The sequence below is a fragment of the Aythya marila genome, assembly GCF_965140915.1.
Source record: "Aythya marila genome assembly, chromosome: 1".
NCBI classification, from domain to species: Eukaryota; Metazoa; Chordata; class Aves; order Anseriformes; family Anatidae; genus Aythya; species Aythya marila.
Genome location: NC_139042.1, coordinates 104,049,779 through 104,065,040, shown reverse-complemented (window position 1 = coordinate 104,065,040; position 15,262 = coordinate 104,049,779). Strand labels below are relative to the sequence as shown.

Below are 15,262 nucleotides of genomic sequence, written 5' to 3'. Positions count from 1 at the left end.
CCTAATAGAGTTTCCCTGATTCTAATAGAATTATAACCATGGGAGACTTAAAAGTAGGTAAACTGCTATTACTTGGGTAAGGACAATGCAAATGATAGTGTTTACACTTGATGCTTTTTTTTTTTTTTCCCATTCAGATGAAAGAAAAAAGCATAATTAAAAAAAAAAAAAAATCAGATCTCTTTGCTTGAGGAAATATCTATATCCATATATTATGCAGCTAATCTATGAAGGGTCTTCAAAAATTTTTGTAATTCCAGTGTCTGAGCATTGAATAATCTTTTTTTTCCTCCTTCTCACAATGCCCAGATATTTACAAATAGGTCATTATTCTTTTTCCCATCTGGCAGATAAAAACAAGGCACAGAAATTAGTTTAATTGGTTTGAATCCTAGCTTGCTTCCTTCATTAAAGTAGAGCTTCAGGAATTCAACTGAGCTAAAAATATATATATAATTCAGATTTGTGGCTTAAAAAGAACATACTCTGATATGGTAATTTAACTTATCTATTTTAGTAAATGTATTTACATCAGTCTTTTTTACATTTCTAAAAATTAAAATATCTGTAAATTGTTGTGTTTTTTTTAATGGAGATTGAATTTCATAAATGCCATCCATGAAAATGAGACAGAAATCTGTGCAGGCAAGTATTAAAAATAACAGTCTCCATAGAGAGTCACAGATAGGTGAGAGAATGGTAGATATTTATAGAAGAGAAACTGTTTTAATTTGATGTGTATATATATCTTACTATATATTAAATATATATTACTATATTTATATTACTATATGTAAATACATATCTATTTTGAACAAATTACTACCATCTTTAATTCAGTCAGTATCCTACTTAGGCAAATAATACATCTGCAAACGTACTTTCCCTGGCAAAATGCTGTATCCATCTTGCTTTCACAGTTTAACTTTCTGTATGTCTATGCATGGATTTATTGCCTCTTTTTTTTTTTTAAGGGAAGATGTCATTGCCAAATTTTCTGGGTAAAAAAAAAAAAAAAAAACTATAAAAAAATAACATATCTTCAAATGTTTTTGCAGCATCTGTAAAAGTGCTAAAGAGCATGTGTGAAAACTTTTATAAGTATGCAAAACCGAAAAAAGTTAGAGTCTGCGTTGGGACATGGAATGTCAATGGGGGGAAGCAGTTTCGAAGTATTGCCTTTAAAAATCAGACCCTCACTGACTGGCTTCTAGACGCACCAAACATAGCTGGTATTCATGAATTCCAAGGTAGGATTTGTATTCTGTCATTTTTCCTTGAAAACTCTGATTTTCTTAATTAGGTCATGAACATTAATATATATTTGAGGCCTTGGTTCTGAAGTTAATTGTAAACAACAAATAGCTTTTTCAATGTTTAAATGCAGATCGAAGAAGCAAGCCTGTAGACATATTTGCTATTGGATTTGAAGAAATGGTGGAGTTAAATGCAGGAAACATTGTGAATGCAAGGTAGGTGATAAAATCTCTACATAACCACATTTTTTGAGTAAAATGTTATTTATTTATTCTCTCTTTAATTGTAATTGTTGGGGTTATTCTATATTATTTTTTGACTGTATTCCGGTTCTCTCTGCTGGTTTCTATGCCAGGACAGCAGACGTTTTCTCAGCTTTCCATTGCAAAGCTGTGACCACTTACGTTACTTAGAATGTAATCTCCAGGATCCAAACAGTCAGTACTTGGCTATGTTTTGGATTGCACCTTCAGTAGCTTAACTTTTCCCCTCACTTCACGCTTTGAAGGAATTTCTCTCTGATGGTAGCGTTCTGCAGTCTCTGTGCCTTCCTACCGCTGAGAACAGCGAGCCCTCATGCTTTTTTTCCTTCCAAAAGCATGTATTGTCAGTGTGCCTTTATGTAATGTCTTCCATCAGATTCTGATCTTTGTAAAACAAGTATATCCTTCCATACTATCAGTTTTCACTGTTATTAAGAGCAGAAGTAAAATTTGATCATAATTTGATCTGTTTCTAGTTTGTATTTAGCTCTGTTATTCCATACATTACATATAGGTATTACCATGGAGTGGTAATATATATATTTTTTCCCCTCTGTGGGGTATGCAAATGCACTTTTACCAGTGCTGGGTAATACTAATGATGAAGTCTGTGTGTAATCCTGGGATTGTATTCACTTTGTTGGTTGTTTTGTCTGCCTGTTCTGCAAGTTTTGTGGCATTTGTCAAGCTTTAATTCATTGGAAAAAGCATCTAAAGCCTATTGTACTTTTAGCCTTTGCACAGGTTTTTGTCCTGAGGATAGAGTGGCAGTTTGTGTCATCCCCTAATTTCACACTGTCTAGTTAGCACTGCTTCCAGATCTGTTATTTTTCATGTACATCCAATGCTAGCTCTGAAAACCATACTTTTATGTCTTCAAGGAAGTTTCTTCTTGATCTAAGACCACAGACATCTCTGTTTTCCAAAATTAACTGAGCTCTAGGCCAGGAGGTGACTCCTGAGAAAAATTCTTTTGGTTTTGCTTCTCTATTTTAGCCTCAGAAGTACATCATTCGTAGCGTGGCTTTGACTTACATCCCCAGTGTTTGGTTAAGGTTATTGTATGAACATCATTCAACTAGATCAACACTTTTGATACCTGCTTAATTTCTTATGTTTTAAAACTGGCATTTTTAATCCCACGGCTAGCACAACGAATCAGAAGCTCTGGGCTGCTGAACTGCAGAAGACTATATCAAGGGATTACAAGTATGTGCTGCTGGCTTCCGAGCAGTTAGTGGGCGTCTGCCTGTTTGTGTTCATCAGACCCCAGCACGCTCCCTTTATCAGGTCAGTGAACGCACAGCTGTGCCCAGGCTGGGTCACCTGCAGGTTACTGGGTATTGCAAAATAATAGCCAAGAGTGCTAAGAAGGAGGTTGGGCTCCAAAAGAGCTGTTCTGTCTTCTGGGGAACTAGTTGCTTAAATTCTTGTATTGTAGTTTTTAAATGCTGTATCAGTTGCCTAGAAGGCTTGAAAAGCTGAGGTGTTATATCATTGCTTGCTCGATAACTGTTAGCATCTTTTTAAAACGGTTCGGTGGCCTTCCTGCTGAAAGAACAATGTGAAAATGTCATATCCCCAAGATAATGCCATGCTGTTATCCTTTGGTTGCTTTGCAAAGCACCCAGTGATACAGCACTTCTCAGGCAGACTTAAAGCTGTTGACTTCTGTGCCGTTGTGTTTAAAGGTTTAACAGTTGTTTAACTCTTTTAGGGACGTCGCTGTTGATACTGTAAAGACTGGCATGGGAGGAGCCACGGGTAACAAAGGTGCAGTAGCAATTCGGATGTTGTTCCATACATCCAGTCTTTGCTTTGTCTGCAGCCATTTTGCTGCAGGACAATCACAAGTTAAAGAGAGAAATGAAGACTTTGCAGAAATAGCTCGCAAGCTCAGTTTTCCAATGGTAAGCAAGTGTTCAAATTCCTTCAAAAATGAGAGATTAAATCCCTTGAGCTCCAGCAGTGTCATCCAAAAGATTTATTTATTTTTCTCCCCTCTTCAGATGCCTGCAGAAATTAAATTTCCTTGGATTAGAGGTCTCAGAGATAATTAAGTTCCCATAATTTTTATTAAAGTAGATGACTGGAAAAAGAACTGACCTTTCCACTGCAGTGACTGATAGGAGAGATGAAGCATAAATTCACTTGCATTTATTCACATGATTTAGCATAGGAAAGAGGCTTTCTAGGTTCCTGATAAATGGTAGAACTTCTGTAGATACTGAAGCTAATCAAATATGAGGGGGAAAAAATAACCATAGGAAACAGCACTGTTTTCTGCACTATTTTCACATAAGAATGATTTTTTTTTGTTAACTCATTTTAAGTTCTCATTAATTCATTTTTGTCAAATTAGATCATATAGTTCTGTAGTTTATTCTCATAAGGGGTTATCAGAAACAAATATTTGGTGATCTTAACACTGCAACAAAATGCTTGCTTGAGCCTTGAAGCTGTCTTAAATTGCACAGTCAAAATGTCCTTTGTTAGCCCTGTGGCGCTGTACAGGATATCTGAAACCTGATTTTACAAGGTTTCTTTTTTCTAAATTTTTCACCATGGTTCTGTTTCAGCTTTTCTTGAAAGTGTTTTATTTTTAGGGTTTCCAGAAACTGTTTCCTAAGTGCTGTTGTTTTAATCTGTCAGTGTATCTGCTCTGGGCAGATCTACTTAAGGACAATGGAAAAATCAAAACAAAGTAAAAGTTCTCACTTTAAACCCTAGGTTTTCTTCAAACTAAAAGAGCCTTTCCGTCTCTTCCCAGCCTTGAAAATTTTATGTAACTGAATGAACTGAAAAATTTGTGTAGCTGTAGTCTTCAATTTAATTTGAATAATAAAGGCTTCAATTTGCAGTTTGTCAGGGTATTGTACTAGAGAAATGCAGGATAGTGTTTTGTTGTTCTCCTTTGTAACTTATTTGTGATACAGGTAGCAGTCGTCATCTTGGAGCAAACTTCTAAAACTGGTGCAGAAGGAAGAGGAATTTTTGGAATCCAATTCAGATGATTCATGTTTCTTCAGAAATGCAAACAACATAAATGTTATTTCTTCCTTCATATCATGGATGTGTGAATACCACACCCTTGGCTATGTGGTTCTAACCATGTGCATGCTAAATACTAACACATACTTCAGTTGTCCTCATCAGCTAGAAATGACGCATATTTTATAATTAAAATACAAGACAAAAACAAACACAAAAAAAAAAAAGAACTGCACCTGTAACTAGTAAATTTCTGTCACTTGATTGTTTTTAACTTCAGTGTGTGCTTGTCTTTTACAGGGAAGGATGCTGTTTTCCCATGACTATATCTTTTGGTGTGGTGACTTTAATTATCGAATAGACATTCCTAATGAAGAGGTTAAAGAACTAATACGACAACAAAACTGGGATTCCCTTATAGCAGGAGACCAGCTTATCAATCAGAAAAATTCTGGACAGGTATCTTAAAAACGCTACTGCATTTAAGAATACTTGGTTTTTATTTTTGGCTTTCAAGAAACAAGTTTCAGTGGTGCTTCTGTAAATCTATGATCCCCAGAACGTTTTATCACTTCTGTCAGGGCAGTAGTGTGGAAGGGTGTGTGGGTCACAGCAACATTTAGTAACGGGCTTGTAACTGCCCTGAAGAGGTAGTGATACCAATACAATGACTAGTTGTAGGAACAATAATTAGCAGATTGACTACAACATATAGTCCAAATGATAGCTTTTTACTTCCAAAGAAAAAGAGTGTGGAACAATGAAGTCTGAAGAAAGCTTCAGATTTAGATTTTTAGGGTTTCTTGGGGAGGCAGTATGTAGCAGTTAAAGGAATATTTGTAATGAGTCAAATTTTGTGCGAAAGTGTATAATCTATTTTTCCAGCTTTATGTGGGAATGCTGTAGATGGTAAAATTAGAGGCAGTCCTGTGTTTGTTTTGTCTGCTTGCCAGTGCTTTGATCATAAGCAGTGTTGTTCTGAAGTAGAATTCTCTTCGATTTACGTTCATGTCCTGTGCAACAGAAGAGGAAGGAAAACATTGACAAAATTGTTTTTATAGCCTAGTTCCTAGAGAAAAATGATGTAGGTTCAGACAGCATGATTGCCTGTTCATTTGATCCAAGTGGGAGAGGTTGCAGGGACACTTAAGACAGATACAAAGCTGGAAAGATCTATGGAAAATAACAGAATATGAAAAAGACTCAAGATCACCCCCTGGTTGGGGAAAACAAGGAGAGGCGTTAGTGCACACTCAGGCTGATACCCCATTACTGGGAGATGTCTGGCTGGGCAGCAGGGCAATGCAGCTGTCTGGCAAGAGGAGCTCTGCTGCCTGTGACTCTTAACACCCCTACAGACCCATGTCCCCACCCCAGCATCTATCTGTCGTTCAAGAAAAGCATATACACAGCACCTTTTTTAATAACTGTAGGTAGTGAAATAATTACCGAAGGCAAAGAAATTCATAAATTGTCTCAGCAGTTGTGGATGATCTGACGGTGATGTTTAAATTGACTGGATTTCGATTTATATTTTCAACTGGAAAAGCACTCTAACCTGGTGTTTGATATGGACTTGGCTATAAGATCTAAGTTAGATTGGTACTTTCCAGATTTCTGACCAGGTAAAACTGCCTGTGCAAGATTAAGCTATAGATTGGAGCTGATTCAGCTAGCTAAAGGATTTTAGCTTATGTTTAATTTAAACACGTCAGGAGCGAGCAAATCTCCTGGCCTTCTAGGGCATTGTCAGCTGGCTGTATCTGTTACACTGGGAAATACCAAACAGGGCTTCAGGGTTTTTGATTACTTGCAATTGATTCTGCTTCTCTAAATTCCCTGTGCACTCTTGACAGATAATTTCACATACATTTTTTATTCTGTTTTCCTTTCCTCTTGAGAAGAATGAGTGATAATATTTCTTTAATCTTTCAGATCATATCAAATGTATTGACTTTAAGGTCTTTTTAAAAATTTTTCTTCCTCTTAACTCCTATTAATTTTCTTGTGGGACACCTTGCCTTTCTGGGAATGTTACCTATGTTCAGACAGGTACATAAAATATAAACCTCAGTTCCCAACTTTTGCTGATAAATGAGCAACTAATCAACTAATTAAAGTGTTGTGGACAGCATCTGTCTTCCTGGTGGCCTCAAGTTCTGCATAGCGTTGGAAGAACAATAGGTTGCTCAGGAGTCTGGGTTTAAAGACATAAATGTTGACATATTTCTATTTAATGATGATCTGTCTGGGTTGCTATTTAGTCATAGTGGCAAATGTAGAATGCTTCCAGCAGATAAAATTTGGAAAAGGATTCATACTATCAAATGACTCTTTTTTGGAGATGTGTATACAATTTTCACAGTTAAAAGAGAGAGTTCTGATTAGTTTCAAGCTGTTTCCCATCTGTTTCTGTCTTCTGGCATGACATATAATTGCTTTATTTCTTACAGATTTTTAGGGGATTTTTAGAGGGGAAAATTAATTTTGCTCCTACGTACAAATATGATCTGTTTTCGGATGACTATGACACCAGTGAGAAATGTCGCACACCAGCATGGACAGATCGTATTCTTTGGAGAAGAAGGAAATGGCCTTTTGACCGATCAGGTTTGAGTGCTTCCTTAAACTGTTTTAAAGATTCTTTTAACCGGCTTATGGGATCTATTTAGTGACATTCACAGTGCCGGTGATTCTGAGCTTCTATCCCAGACAGAAAGCTTCTAACAGTCTTTGATAAATAGAAGCAACACTGAACAGGAGGTTCAAGAATCAGACAGCAGTTACTGACGTTTCACTAGTTCAAAAGGAATTTCTGTTTGTTTGGTTTTTTTTTGTTTGTTTGTTTGTTTTTCTGTAAAATGCTTGGTTTTGGCTTTCATTTTTTCCCTTTTCAAAACAAATGATTTATTTTTTAGCATGTTCCTATAATCATTATGTTTTTCCCATTTTGTTTTCTCTGATGCTGAATGTAGCTGAAGACCTGGATCTTCTGAATGCTAGTTTTCACGATGACAGTAAAGTCCCTTACACGTGGAATCCTGGTACCTTATTGCACTATGGAAGAGCGGAGCTGAAAACGTCTGATCATAGGTTTCAGTTTTTCTTATACAGTCCTCATCGTTGAGGATTTAATATCAATGCTTTTTATATTTTGTTCCTTCAGATGTTCTTGCTTATGGGTTTTTCTTCATTTGTTTTTCAAGGCCTGTGGTGGCATTGATTGACATTGACATATTTGAAATTGAAGCAGAAGAGAGACAGAAAGTTTATAAGGCGGTGATCGCAATGCAAGGGCCACCTGATGGCACCGTAATGGTCTCCATCAGAAGTTCTTCAGGAGAAGAAAGCTATTTTGATGATAACTTGATCGATGATCTTCTTCAAAAATTTGCAAGCTACGGTGAAGTTATACTTATAAGGTTAAAAAAGACTTTTCATTATTAATCTCTATTCCTCTTCACTGTTCCCATCTATTTCTTAATTGAAGTGACTTTCTTAGTGGGTGTTTCCATTCTGCTCTGCTTCATTTTTAATATTGCTTTCAAGTCTTATTTTAATGTTGAACAATTACAGTTGAAGATGTGTTTTATGTACCTACATGTGTTTTAGTTTTCAGACTTTTCCCACGTTTTCTTTATTTTTGAGAGATTATTATGCTTTGTCAGAAATCAGACTTAAATCTGTTATTTGTATGACTTTTGTACAGATTTGTATTCAAAAATTAGTTCAGCAGTTTTAATGATCTGAAGTCAAGAGGATCCCTGTGAATGTTGTGTTTTCACAAAGCTGTTAATGGAGCAAAAAGTGTTGTGTGTTTTTTGCTGTTGTTTTCATAAAGCTGAGAGCATAGTCCCGAGCACATAGTTCCAGCTAATGTGGAACACCTAATACTGATATCTGACCTGTAGCCACTCGATGAATATTGAATGTGTAAATGTAGCTGCATAATTTTTGAGAGGACAGTGATTTCTGTGTGATGTTTGCCTAGTTCTTTTGCCTTTATTTTGCAAGCATACATTCAGTTAAAGCTTATTAGCTAATATATATATACGAACTTAAAAAGAAATAAAATATTTTCCATCAAGGGAATCATTAAAAATCTTTATGGTGAGAGGCTTCAGAGGACAGTAGGTAGGATGAAGTATTTTAATGATCATTTACAAATCACTTACCAATGGACTTTACAGGTTCGTGGCAGACAAGATGTGGGTAACCTTTTTGGAAGGAAGCTCTGCTTTGAATGTCCTGAATTTGAATGGTACTGAGGTAATGTAAAAATTACTGAACTTCTGAATAGCAACAGAAGATCCAAATTTTTAAGCAGTACTTCATTTTGATTTTTACAAGGTTTTTGTGTTTCATAGTAGACTGTTGCATTTAGTCTTTTTTTATACTTCTGATAGCCTCATAGCATTTATGTTTTCTTTCAAAAACCAGCCGAAGAAAGTATCAAAATAAATTTATTTTTAGGATAAGGACCGTTAGAGAAATTAAGATTCCAAGTTGAAGGGGATCTTCATCAAATAAAAGATTTTAAAATTATTTTTTCTTTAATTACTTAAAAAGTGTAGTTTTTAACTTGAGTTTGTAGTATGAACTACTTCATCACTTTTATAGCCTGGTATTATTAAGAGTTCATCATTCCTGTATTGAAATTTTCACATTGCTAAGTGAGTGCAGCTCTGTCATTGACTTCTGTAGGGCCGGTATTTCATCTTTGTAAAAATTTCAGTTCTCATACTCAGCTTTTTACTGAGCTATAGTCCTGTTAAGACTTAGATTCTATAAGGTGATACTTGCAGATGGATCCCCGTACCTGTTGAGAGTTTCACTGAAGGTGCATGCATGATAGGGGCTCAGTGTCGTGTCAGCCTGCAGAATGAAGGCCTGCTGTTTTATTAGTGTCTAATGACTTATTAATGTAGTTTACTGGCAAGTCTGTTTTCCTTTACAAAGTGTAGTGTCTGTGTCAGAATAAATAAACCAGAAACTTTCGTATTAACTGGAAAGAAAAATCTTGTTAGATACGTTGTCTGTTTTTCTTTAGAAAGTTATTAAGTAGTTGCAATTAATGGTTTAAACTACATAAGTGTACCTAATTACCAAAATGAAGTGACCATAATTATTTTCTGTGACATGTCACTGTCATTGTTTGGTTCCATAAATTCTAATACCCTTACTTGTGATATTTTCAGTATTTATTTTTTTGCCTCATTAATCTAGAATGCTGAATTACAATATTGCTATTTTTAACAATTTGTTTTGTGCATCCCTTTTTGACAATTCAGCTACTAGGAAGGATTATAAACATAAGCTTGAAAAATCCAGACTGGATCAGAAGTTTGGAAGACGAAATGAATCTAGAGAAGATGAATGTTGGGCTGCCTTCATCAACAAGCTCTACTTTGCTTTGTGAAGATGCTGAGGTTACTGCAGACTATGATATGGAAGGTTTGTTGAAAAAAATGTTAGTGATATTTTTGAAATGCTTATAGTTCTAATTAATCTGGTTAATATATATACTGATACTACAATTTAAAAAGCATATACCTTGCTGAAACAGGTAAACGGTAAATCTGGTTATTTGCAACAATATCTTGACAACTTGTTGAGCAGTGTCAGCTTCGTTGTTGCTGTATGCATAGGCTTTACTAATTTGCTCATCATTTTCATCTCATTCTGTGATGTCTCAAAGGTTGCTTTGTTCAGGTAGCTTTTACTGTTTATAGAGACACTATAAGCAGGATATTTGCAGTCCAGAAAGCCAACAGTATCCTGGGCTGCATCAAAAGAAGCATCGAGGGAGGTGATTCTCCCTCCCTACTCTGCTCTTATGAGACCCCACCTGAAGCACTGTGTTCAGCTCTGGGACCCCCAGCACAAGAAGGACATGGACCTGTTAGAATGAGTCCATAGGAGGGCCATGGGGATGATCAAAGGGCTGGAGCACCTCTCCTACAAAGCCAGGCTGAGGGAGCTGGGACTGTTCAGCCTGGAGAAGAGGAGACTGGGGAGGCCTTATAGTGGCCTTCCAGTGCCTAGAGGGGGACTGCAGGAAATCTGGGGAGGGACTGTGTCAGGGAGCGTAGTGAAAAACTGAGGAGTAATGGTTTTAAACTAAAAAAAAAAAGGGTAGACTTAGAATAGATATTAAGAGGAAATTCTTCACTCAGACAGTGGTGATGCACTGGCACAGGCTGCCCAGAGAAGCTGTGGATGCCCCATCCCTGGAGGTGTTCAAGGCCAGGCTGGATGGGGCTTTGGGCAACCTGGTCTGGTGGGAGGTGTCCCTGCCCATGGCAGGGGGTTGGAATTGGATGGTCTTAAGGTCCTGTCCAACCCGAACCATTCTGTGATTCTATATACATGGCTTCAGAGTACAAAACAGTTACTTTTTTGGCTAATACCATGGAAGCTTATTAGTCCTATCCCCAAAAAACCACGATCAACCTTTGACAGGCAAGAAAATATCAGTTGGATGAGGAAGCCTTCATCCTCTATAGCTCCTTGCAACAGGGTGATCTTGAGCATTCAATGGCTGTTTTCCAGTTTCCTGTTTTGTCATTTTTGTCACTACTTTTTTAATGGATTCCTTGAGCTGCTGAGTGTCACCGTTGCAGCAAGTGCACCTCTGCTTTTCTTCATGTTTCTAATCTATGTACTTTGTCACAGTTCTTGCAGTAAATGTATGCCAAGGGCACACAGCTGTGCTACATCAAAACTAGGCCCTTGATCACAGAAAGTCAACCTCCTAGGTTGAGGGACTTTGTTCAATATTGCTCAAAGGTAGTTCTAGATGATAGAAATAAGAGCTATTTAATGAAAGCAGACTCCCAGTATCTATTGAAAATACAATCGGTAAACACAATTGAAAACACAATTCTAATTCTTAGAAGGCCCTTAAGCTTCTTGTCAGATGTTTTGAAAAGTGGATCAAGTTGTGTAGTAAAGACAGTTTTCGACTTGAGTGAAGATAAAGAAAATGCTAAGCCTCTAAAGGTAGTCCTAAAATGAATTTATTTCCTTGATATGTAATTATTTGTTATCACAGGGATCTGCAAACATCTTGGGAGTATAATTTTTCTTTTTTTTTTTTTTTTTTTAATTGAGTAGAATAATTAAGGAAAAAATAGAGCAATGTCTTTTTTCTGATAGAACAGCCTCTCTGGACATTCATCATGTGGCTGGATACCACACTTGGAGTTCAAGAAATGATTTGCTATGGCTAAAAGTCTACTAAAGAGAGTGTTTTCAAAAACCCTGATAGACTGAGATACTGTTCTAAACACAAGGTCAAGGGAGATTTTTAAATGTGTGCAAGGTTTCTAGATAGTGTTATGCCTTCATGAGATCTGAATCATGATGTCTGAATAATCTGAATATCATGAATCAATAACATCATCTCCTGATGTATTGTACTGACTGTAGTTTATCAAAGCATTTTCAAATCACTGTGTGGGAGTAAGCCTATGTGTTTTATCACAGCAGTTGAATGTGAATTTTGAGTAATGGAATTGGATTTATATGCAGCTTTGTTTTATTTGTTCATTAGTGTCTCACTTCAAGAATATCTGGGGGAAGAAAGCAGGAAGGTTTGTAGGCAGACCTGCAAAGCTTAAGTTGTGCATATATTTTTGTTGTCTTTTTATGTTTTGTTGGTTTTTTTTTTTTTTGGTAGCTTTTTTTTAATCATTGTAAGTATTGCTCAAGCCCTGTGCTTTGGCCTCTGTGTTCAGAAAATAAATTTCTCTGGGAGGTCTGATTCATTTTATTTGCTATGTTACAGCGTATTCTTCTTACATCCTTAGCAAGTAAAACATCTATTTTTTCCAGCAGTATCTTAAAAACAAATATAAACCAAAACAACAACAAATCTTCTACACCTTAACCCGTGACACTTCTTATGTGTATTCCATTTTCTTTTGTATTTTATAGGGTGCTGGGTTTTTCTTCTGTTATTATTTTTTTGAACAGATATACTTGCTGGATGTAGTCATTATGTCCACGTTGATTTCTGTTGTTGTCTTAGGACTGAATAGCTCATTTGCTCTGGTTTTCTATCCAAGCTTTTTAGTAGCAAACATACTGCAAAAGCTTAAAGAAAGGAGGTGGCAGCTCTTCTTTTTTCTAGGATATACTGGAAAGAGTAGACAAAGGGTTTTTTTTTGTACAGGTATTTCATAAAGGAAGGTATGTTTTGATAAGGGTACAGGTATGGGAAACCTATATGAAAGGTTACATTTGCTTTTTGTTGTCACGTGGCACTTCATCTCTTTCCAATTCCTGTAGAAAGCAGAACTTTGAAGGTTCAGAGGCCTGTATTATTGGTTAAATTTTTACTAATTATCCCATGGGAAACTGTATGGTTCCTTTAAAATGTGACCTCAAATACTACAAGACCCTGAAATCTTGTGCATTTGGAGTGTTTCAACTGATTTGAATATATCTACATTCCTTGTGTGTGACTTTATGATGTAAGAATCATACTTAGATTAAGAATCATACTTAGATCACTGGGAAAATTCCTTGCCTTCAAGGGTTTTTTGCAGAAAATCCCCTACCTAGAATCAGTTCATAATCTTCCCACTTTTTAAAATAACTATAGCTCCCTTTATTTTACATGCTTTTTCTTTTTTGGGGTGGTTGTTATCTAGGTGACATCGATGACTATAGTGCTGAAGTAGAAGAAATCCTTCCCCAGCATCTCCAGCCAACGTCAAGCTCTGGTCTAGGAACCTCCCCAAGCTCTTCACCGCGTTCCAGTCCCTGTCAGTCGCCTACGCTGTCAGATGGACCAGCGCTCCCAGTGAGACCGAGCCGAGCACCTACAAAAACTCTGGGACCACCCATTTCCACACACAGTGGGTATTACATTGCTCAACTTGCTCTATTACTGTATGGCCTGGCAGTGGAATGGCCCACTGGCAAAATACTAGTTTATAGAGTATTTTTAATAGTGCTTTTAGATTAATAAAAGAAGGAATGAATAATTTTGTCATTATGCATTCTACGCAGAACTTTACAAAGGCAGCCTTGGGTAAATCAACTCTCATTCTTCCATCAGCATATGCTTTTTAAGCATATGAGACAAAAATCCTGGTTTAGAAAATCAGCTTGTTTTCATCATTGGTTTATTCCTCATTCTTCTTCTCTTAAAACCCCGATTCTACTTCTGTATCATCATATTGAAAATAATTTTCTATTAGAAAAGCTTTACTGTGATTAGACTGTGCAAGTGATTAATTTGTTTTTTGTCATGTTCTCCAGGTGAAAGTCAGCTTGGTACCCAGCAGAAAGAGTCTGCTCAGACCTTGGAGCCTAAGCGTCCTCCACCACCTCGCCCTGTTGCTCCTCCCGCACGTCCCGCTCCACCACAAAGGCCACCTCCACCATCAGGTAATGTAGTGACACGTATCAGGAGGGCAGGAACATTTTGTTTCAGCTCTGTGAGATGAGCTTTGAAGTCCCAGACCCAAACTGCTTATTGTTGATTTAGAGTGCAATGCAACCTACCAGTTTTTCACTGAAATGTTTTGTTCATACCATTTAGTAGCAAAAGTATGATGTTGAAATAACATCATTTTTCAGCACCATTTAAATATCATTTTCTTTGCCTAATGAATAAGTTTTATAATGTTTATAAACTTATTTTCACAGCTCAAAAATGTGGGCTTCCCACAGCAGTGTTTATCAACACTTCTGCTTTTGTATAGCATCTTCATTTTTTATATAAAAGATAAATAATCTTGTGCATTCAATGATTTCTATTCCTTTAGTTTTGACATCAGTATACACGCATGTTATCATGTCTGAGTTTTTAACGTAGAGTCCATCTGGATCATCTGAAAATATAAACAATTGAGTGTTAAGAGAAAGTGGATGTTCAGAAACATATGGGCAGCATAGCAACTAACAAACTGACCCTTGTCATTTTTAACTTTCTCATTCTTTTTCTTCCCTCTTACTGTACTGATATTTTTCATTATTGCTGCATTCATTTCTTAAATACTGTAAGGCGGTAGGAGCCCTGCACCTGCTAGAAAAGAATTTGGAGGTAATGATTTTAATTGTTTTTGGATATGACTATGTAGCAAAAATTCTGTGGTGGTCTCTTGTGATGATATTTATTTAATATAATGATGTCCAAAGGCAGAAATGATGTTGATATTTATGAATAAATATATTGCCAGAAGTCGATACACTACACATTAAGATTGTTACAGGTTTTTATTACTTTGTCCTGGTCATAACATACCCTATATTGTAACTAACTATTCTGTGAAAGCTATCTTGTTTCCAGTTGTGAAAAGTATAGGCTTTTTTCTTCGCTGTCCATGATCTGGAGCACTGTGAAATGGACTGTGATTGTAGCTACTTGGAGTGATTATCCATTTATTGCTCAGGTTGAAACTACTGCTGAAATTAAATTTCCCTTGGATGATTACCAGTTAGCGAAGAGCTGCAAATCACTGAGCTGTACACTGACATCTAGATAGTTTATTTTCTATTTCCAAGTCTCTGAAATGTGCTCCGAAGCCCTTTCTAGAGACATGAAATATGCTTTATAGTTCTTGGAACTAGATTGTAATTTAGCAACACAAATGTAGTAAAGGAATTTATGCAGTTACTCTAAAGGCACTTGAGAACTACAAGGCTTTACAAAGTAACAAAATGCTGAAATAATCCTCCCCTAATTCTTTTTTTTTTTTTTTTTTTTTTTTTTTTTTTGATAATGCTGAGGGCATTAT

The 15,262-nt window shown here is 36.4% G+C and overlaps 1 protein-coding gene across 8 annotated transcripts in view; it reads left to right on the top strand.

The window, feature by feature from the left end:
- SYNJ1 (synaptojanin 1) overlaps positions 1 to 15,262 on the top strand; it is a 65,203-nt gene that overhangs the window by 33,636 nt on the left and 16,305 nt on the right. For all 8 annotated transcript variants that reach the window (XM_082784844.1, XM_082784841.1, XM_082784842.1 and 5 more), the window contains 12 exons: positions 1,059 to 1,250; positions 1,388 to 1,472; positions 2,670 to 2,810; positions 3,238 to 3,430; positions 4,812 to 4,970; positions 6,965 to 7,121; positions 7,487 to 7,604; positions 7,718 to 7,933; positions 8,702 to 8,780; positions 9,803 to 9,965; positions 13,169 to 13,375; positions 13,782 to 13,910. In XM_082784844.1, the coding sequence (XP_082640970.1) occupies positions 1,059 to 1,250; positions 1,388 to 1,472; positions 2,670 to 2,810; positions 3,238 to 3,430; positions 4,812 to 4,970; positions 6,965 to 7,121; positions 7,487 to 7,604; positions 7,718 to 7,933; positions 8,702 to 8,780; positions 9,803 to 9,965; positions 13,169 to 13,375; positions 13,782 to 13,910 (1,839 nt within the window). The remainder of the gene's footprint in view (positions 1 to 1,058; positions 1,251 to 1,387; positions 1,473 to 2,669; positions 2,811 to 3,237; positions 3,431 to 4,811; positions 4,971 to 6,964; positions 7,122 to 7,486; positions 7,605 to 7,717; positions 7,934 to 8,701; positions 8,781 to 9,802; positions 9,966 to 13,168; positions 13,376 to 13,781; positions 13,911 to 15,262) is intronic.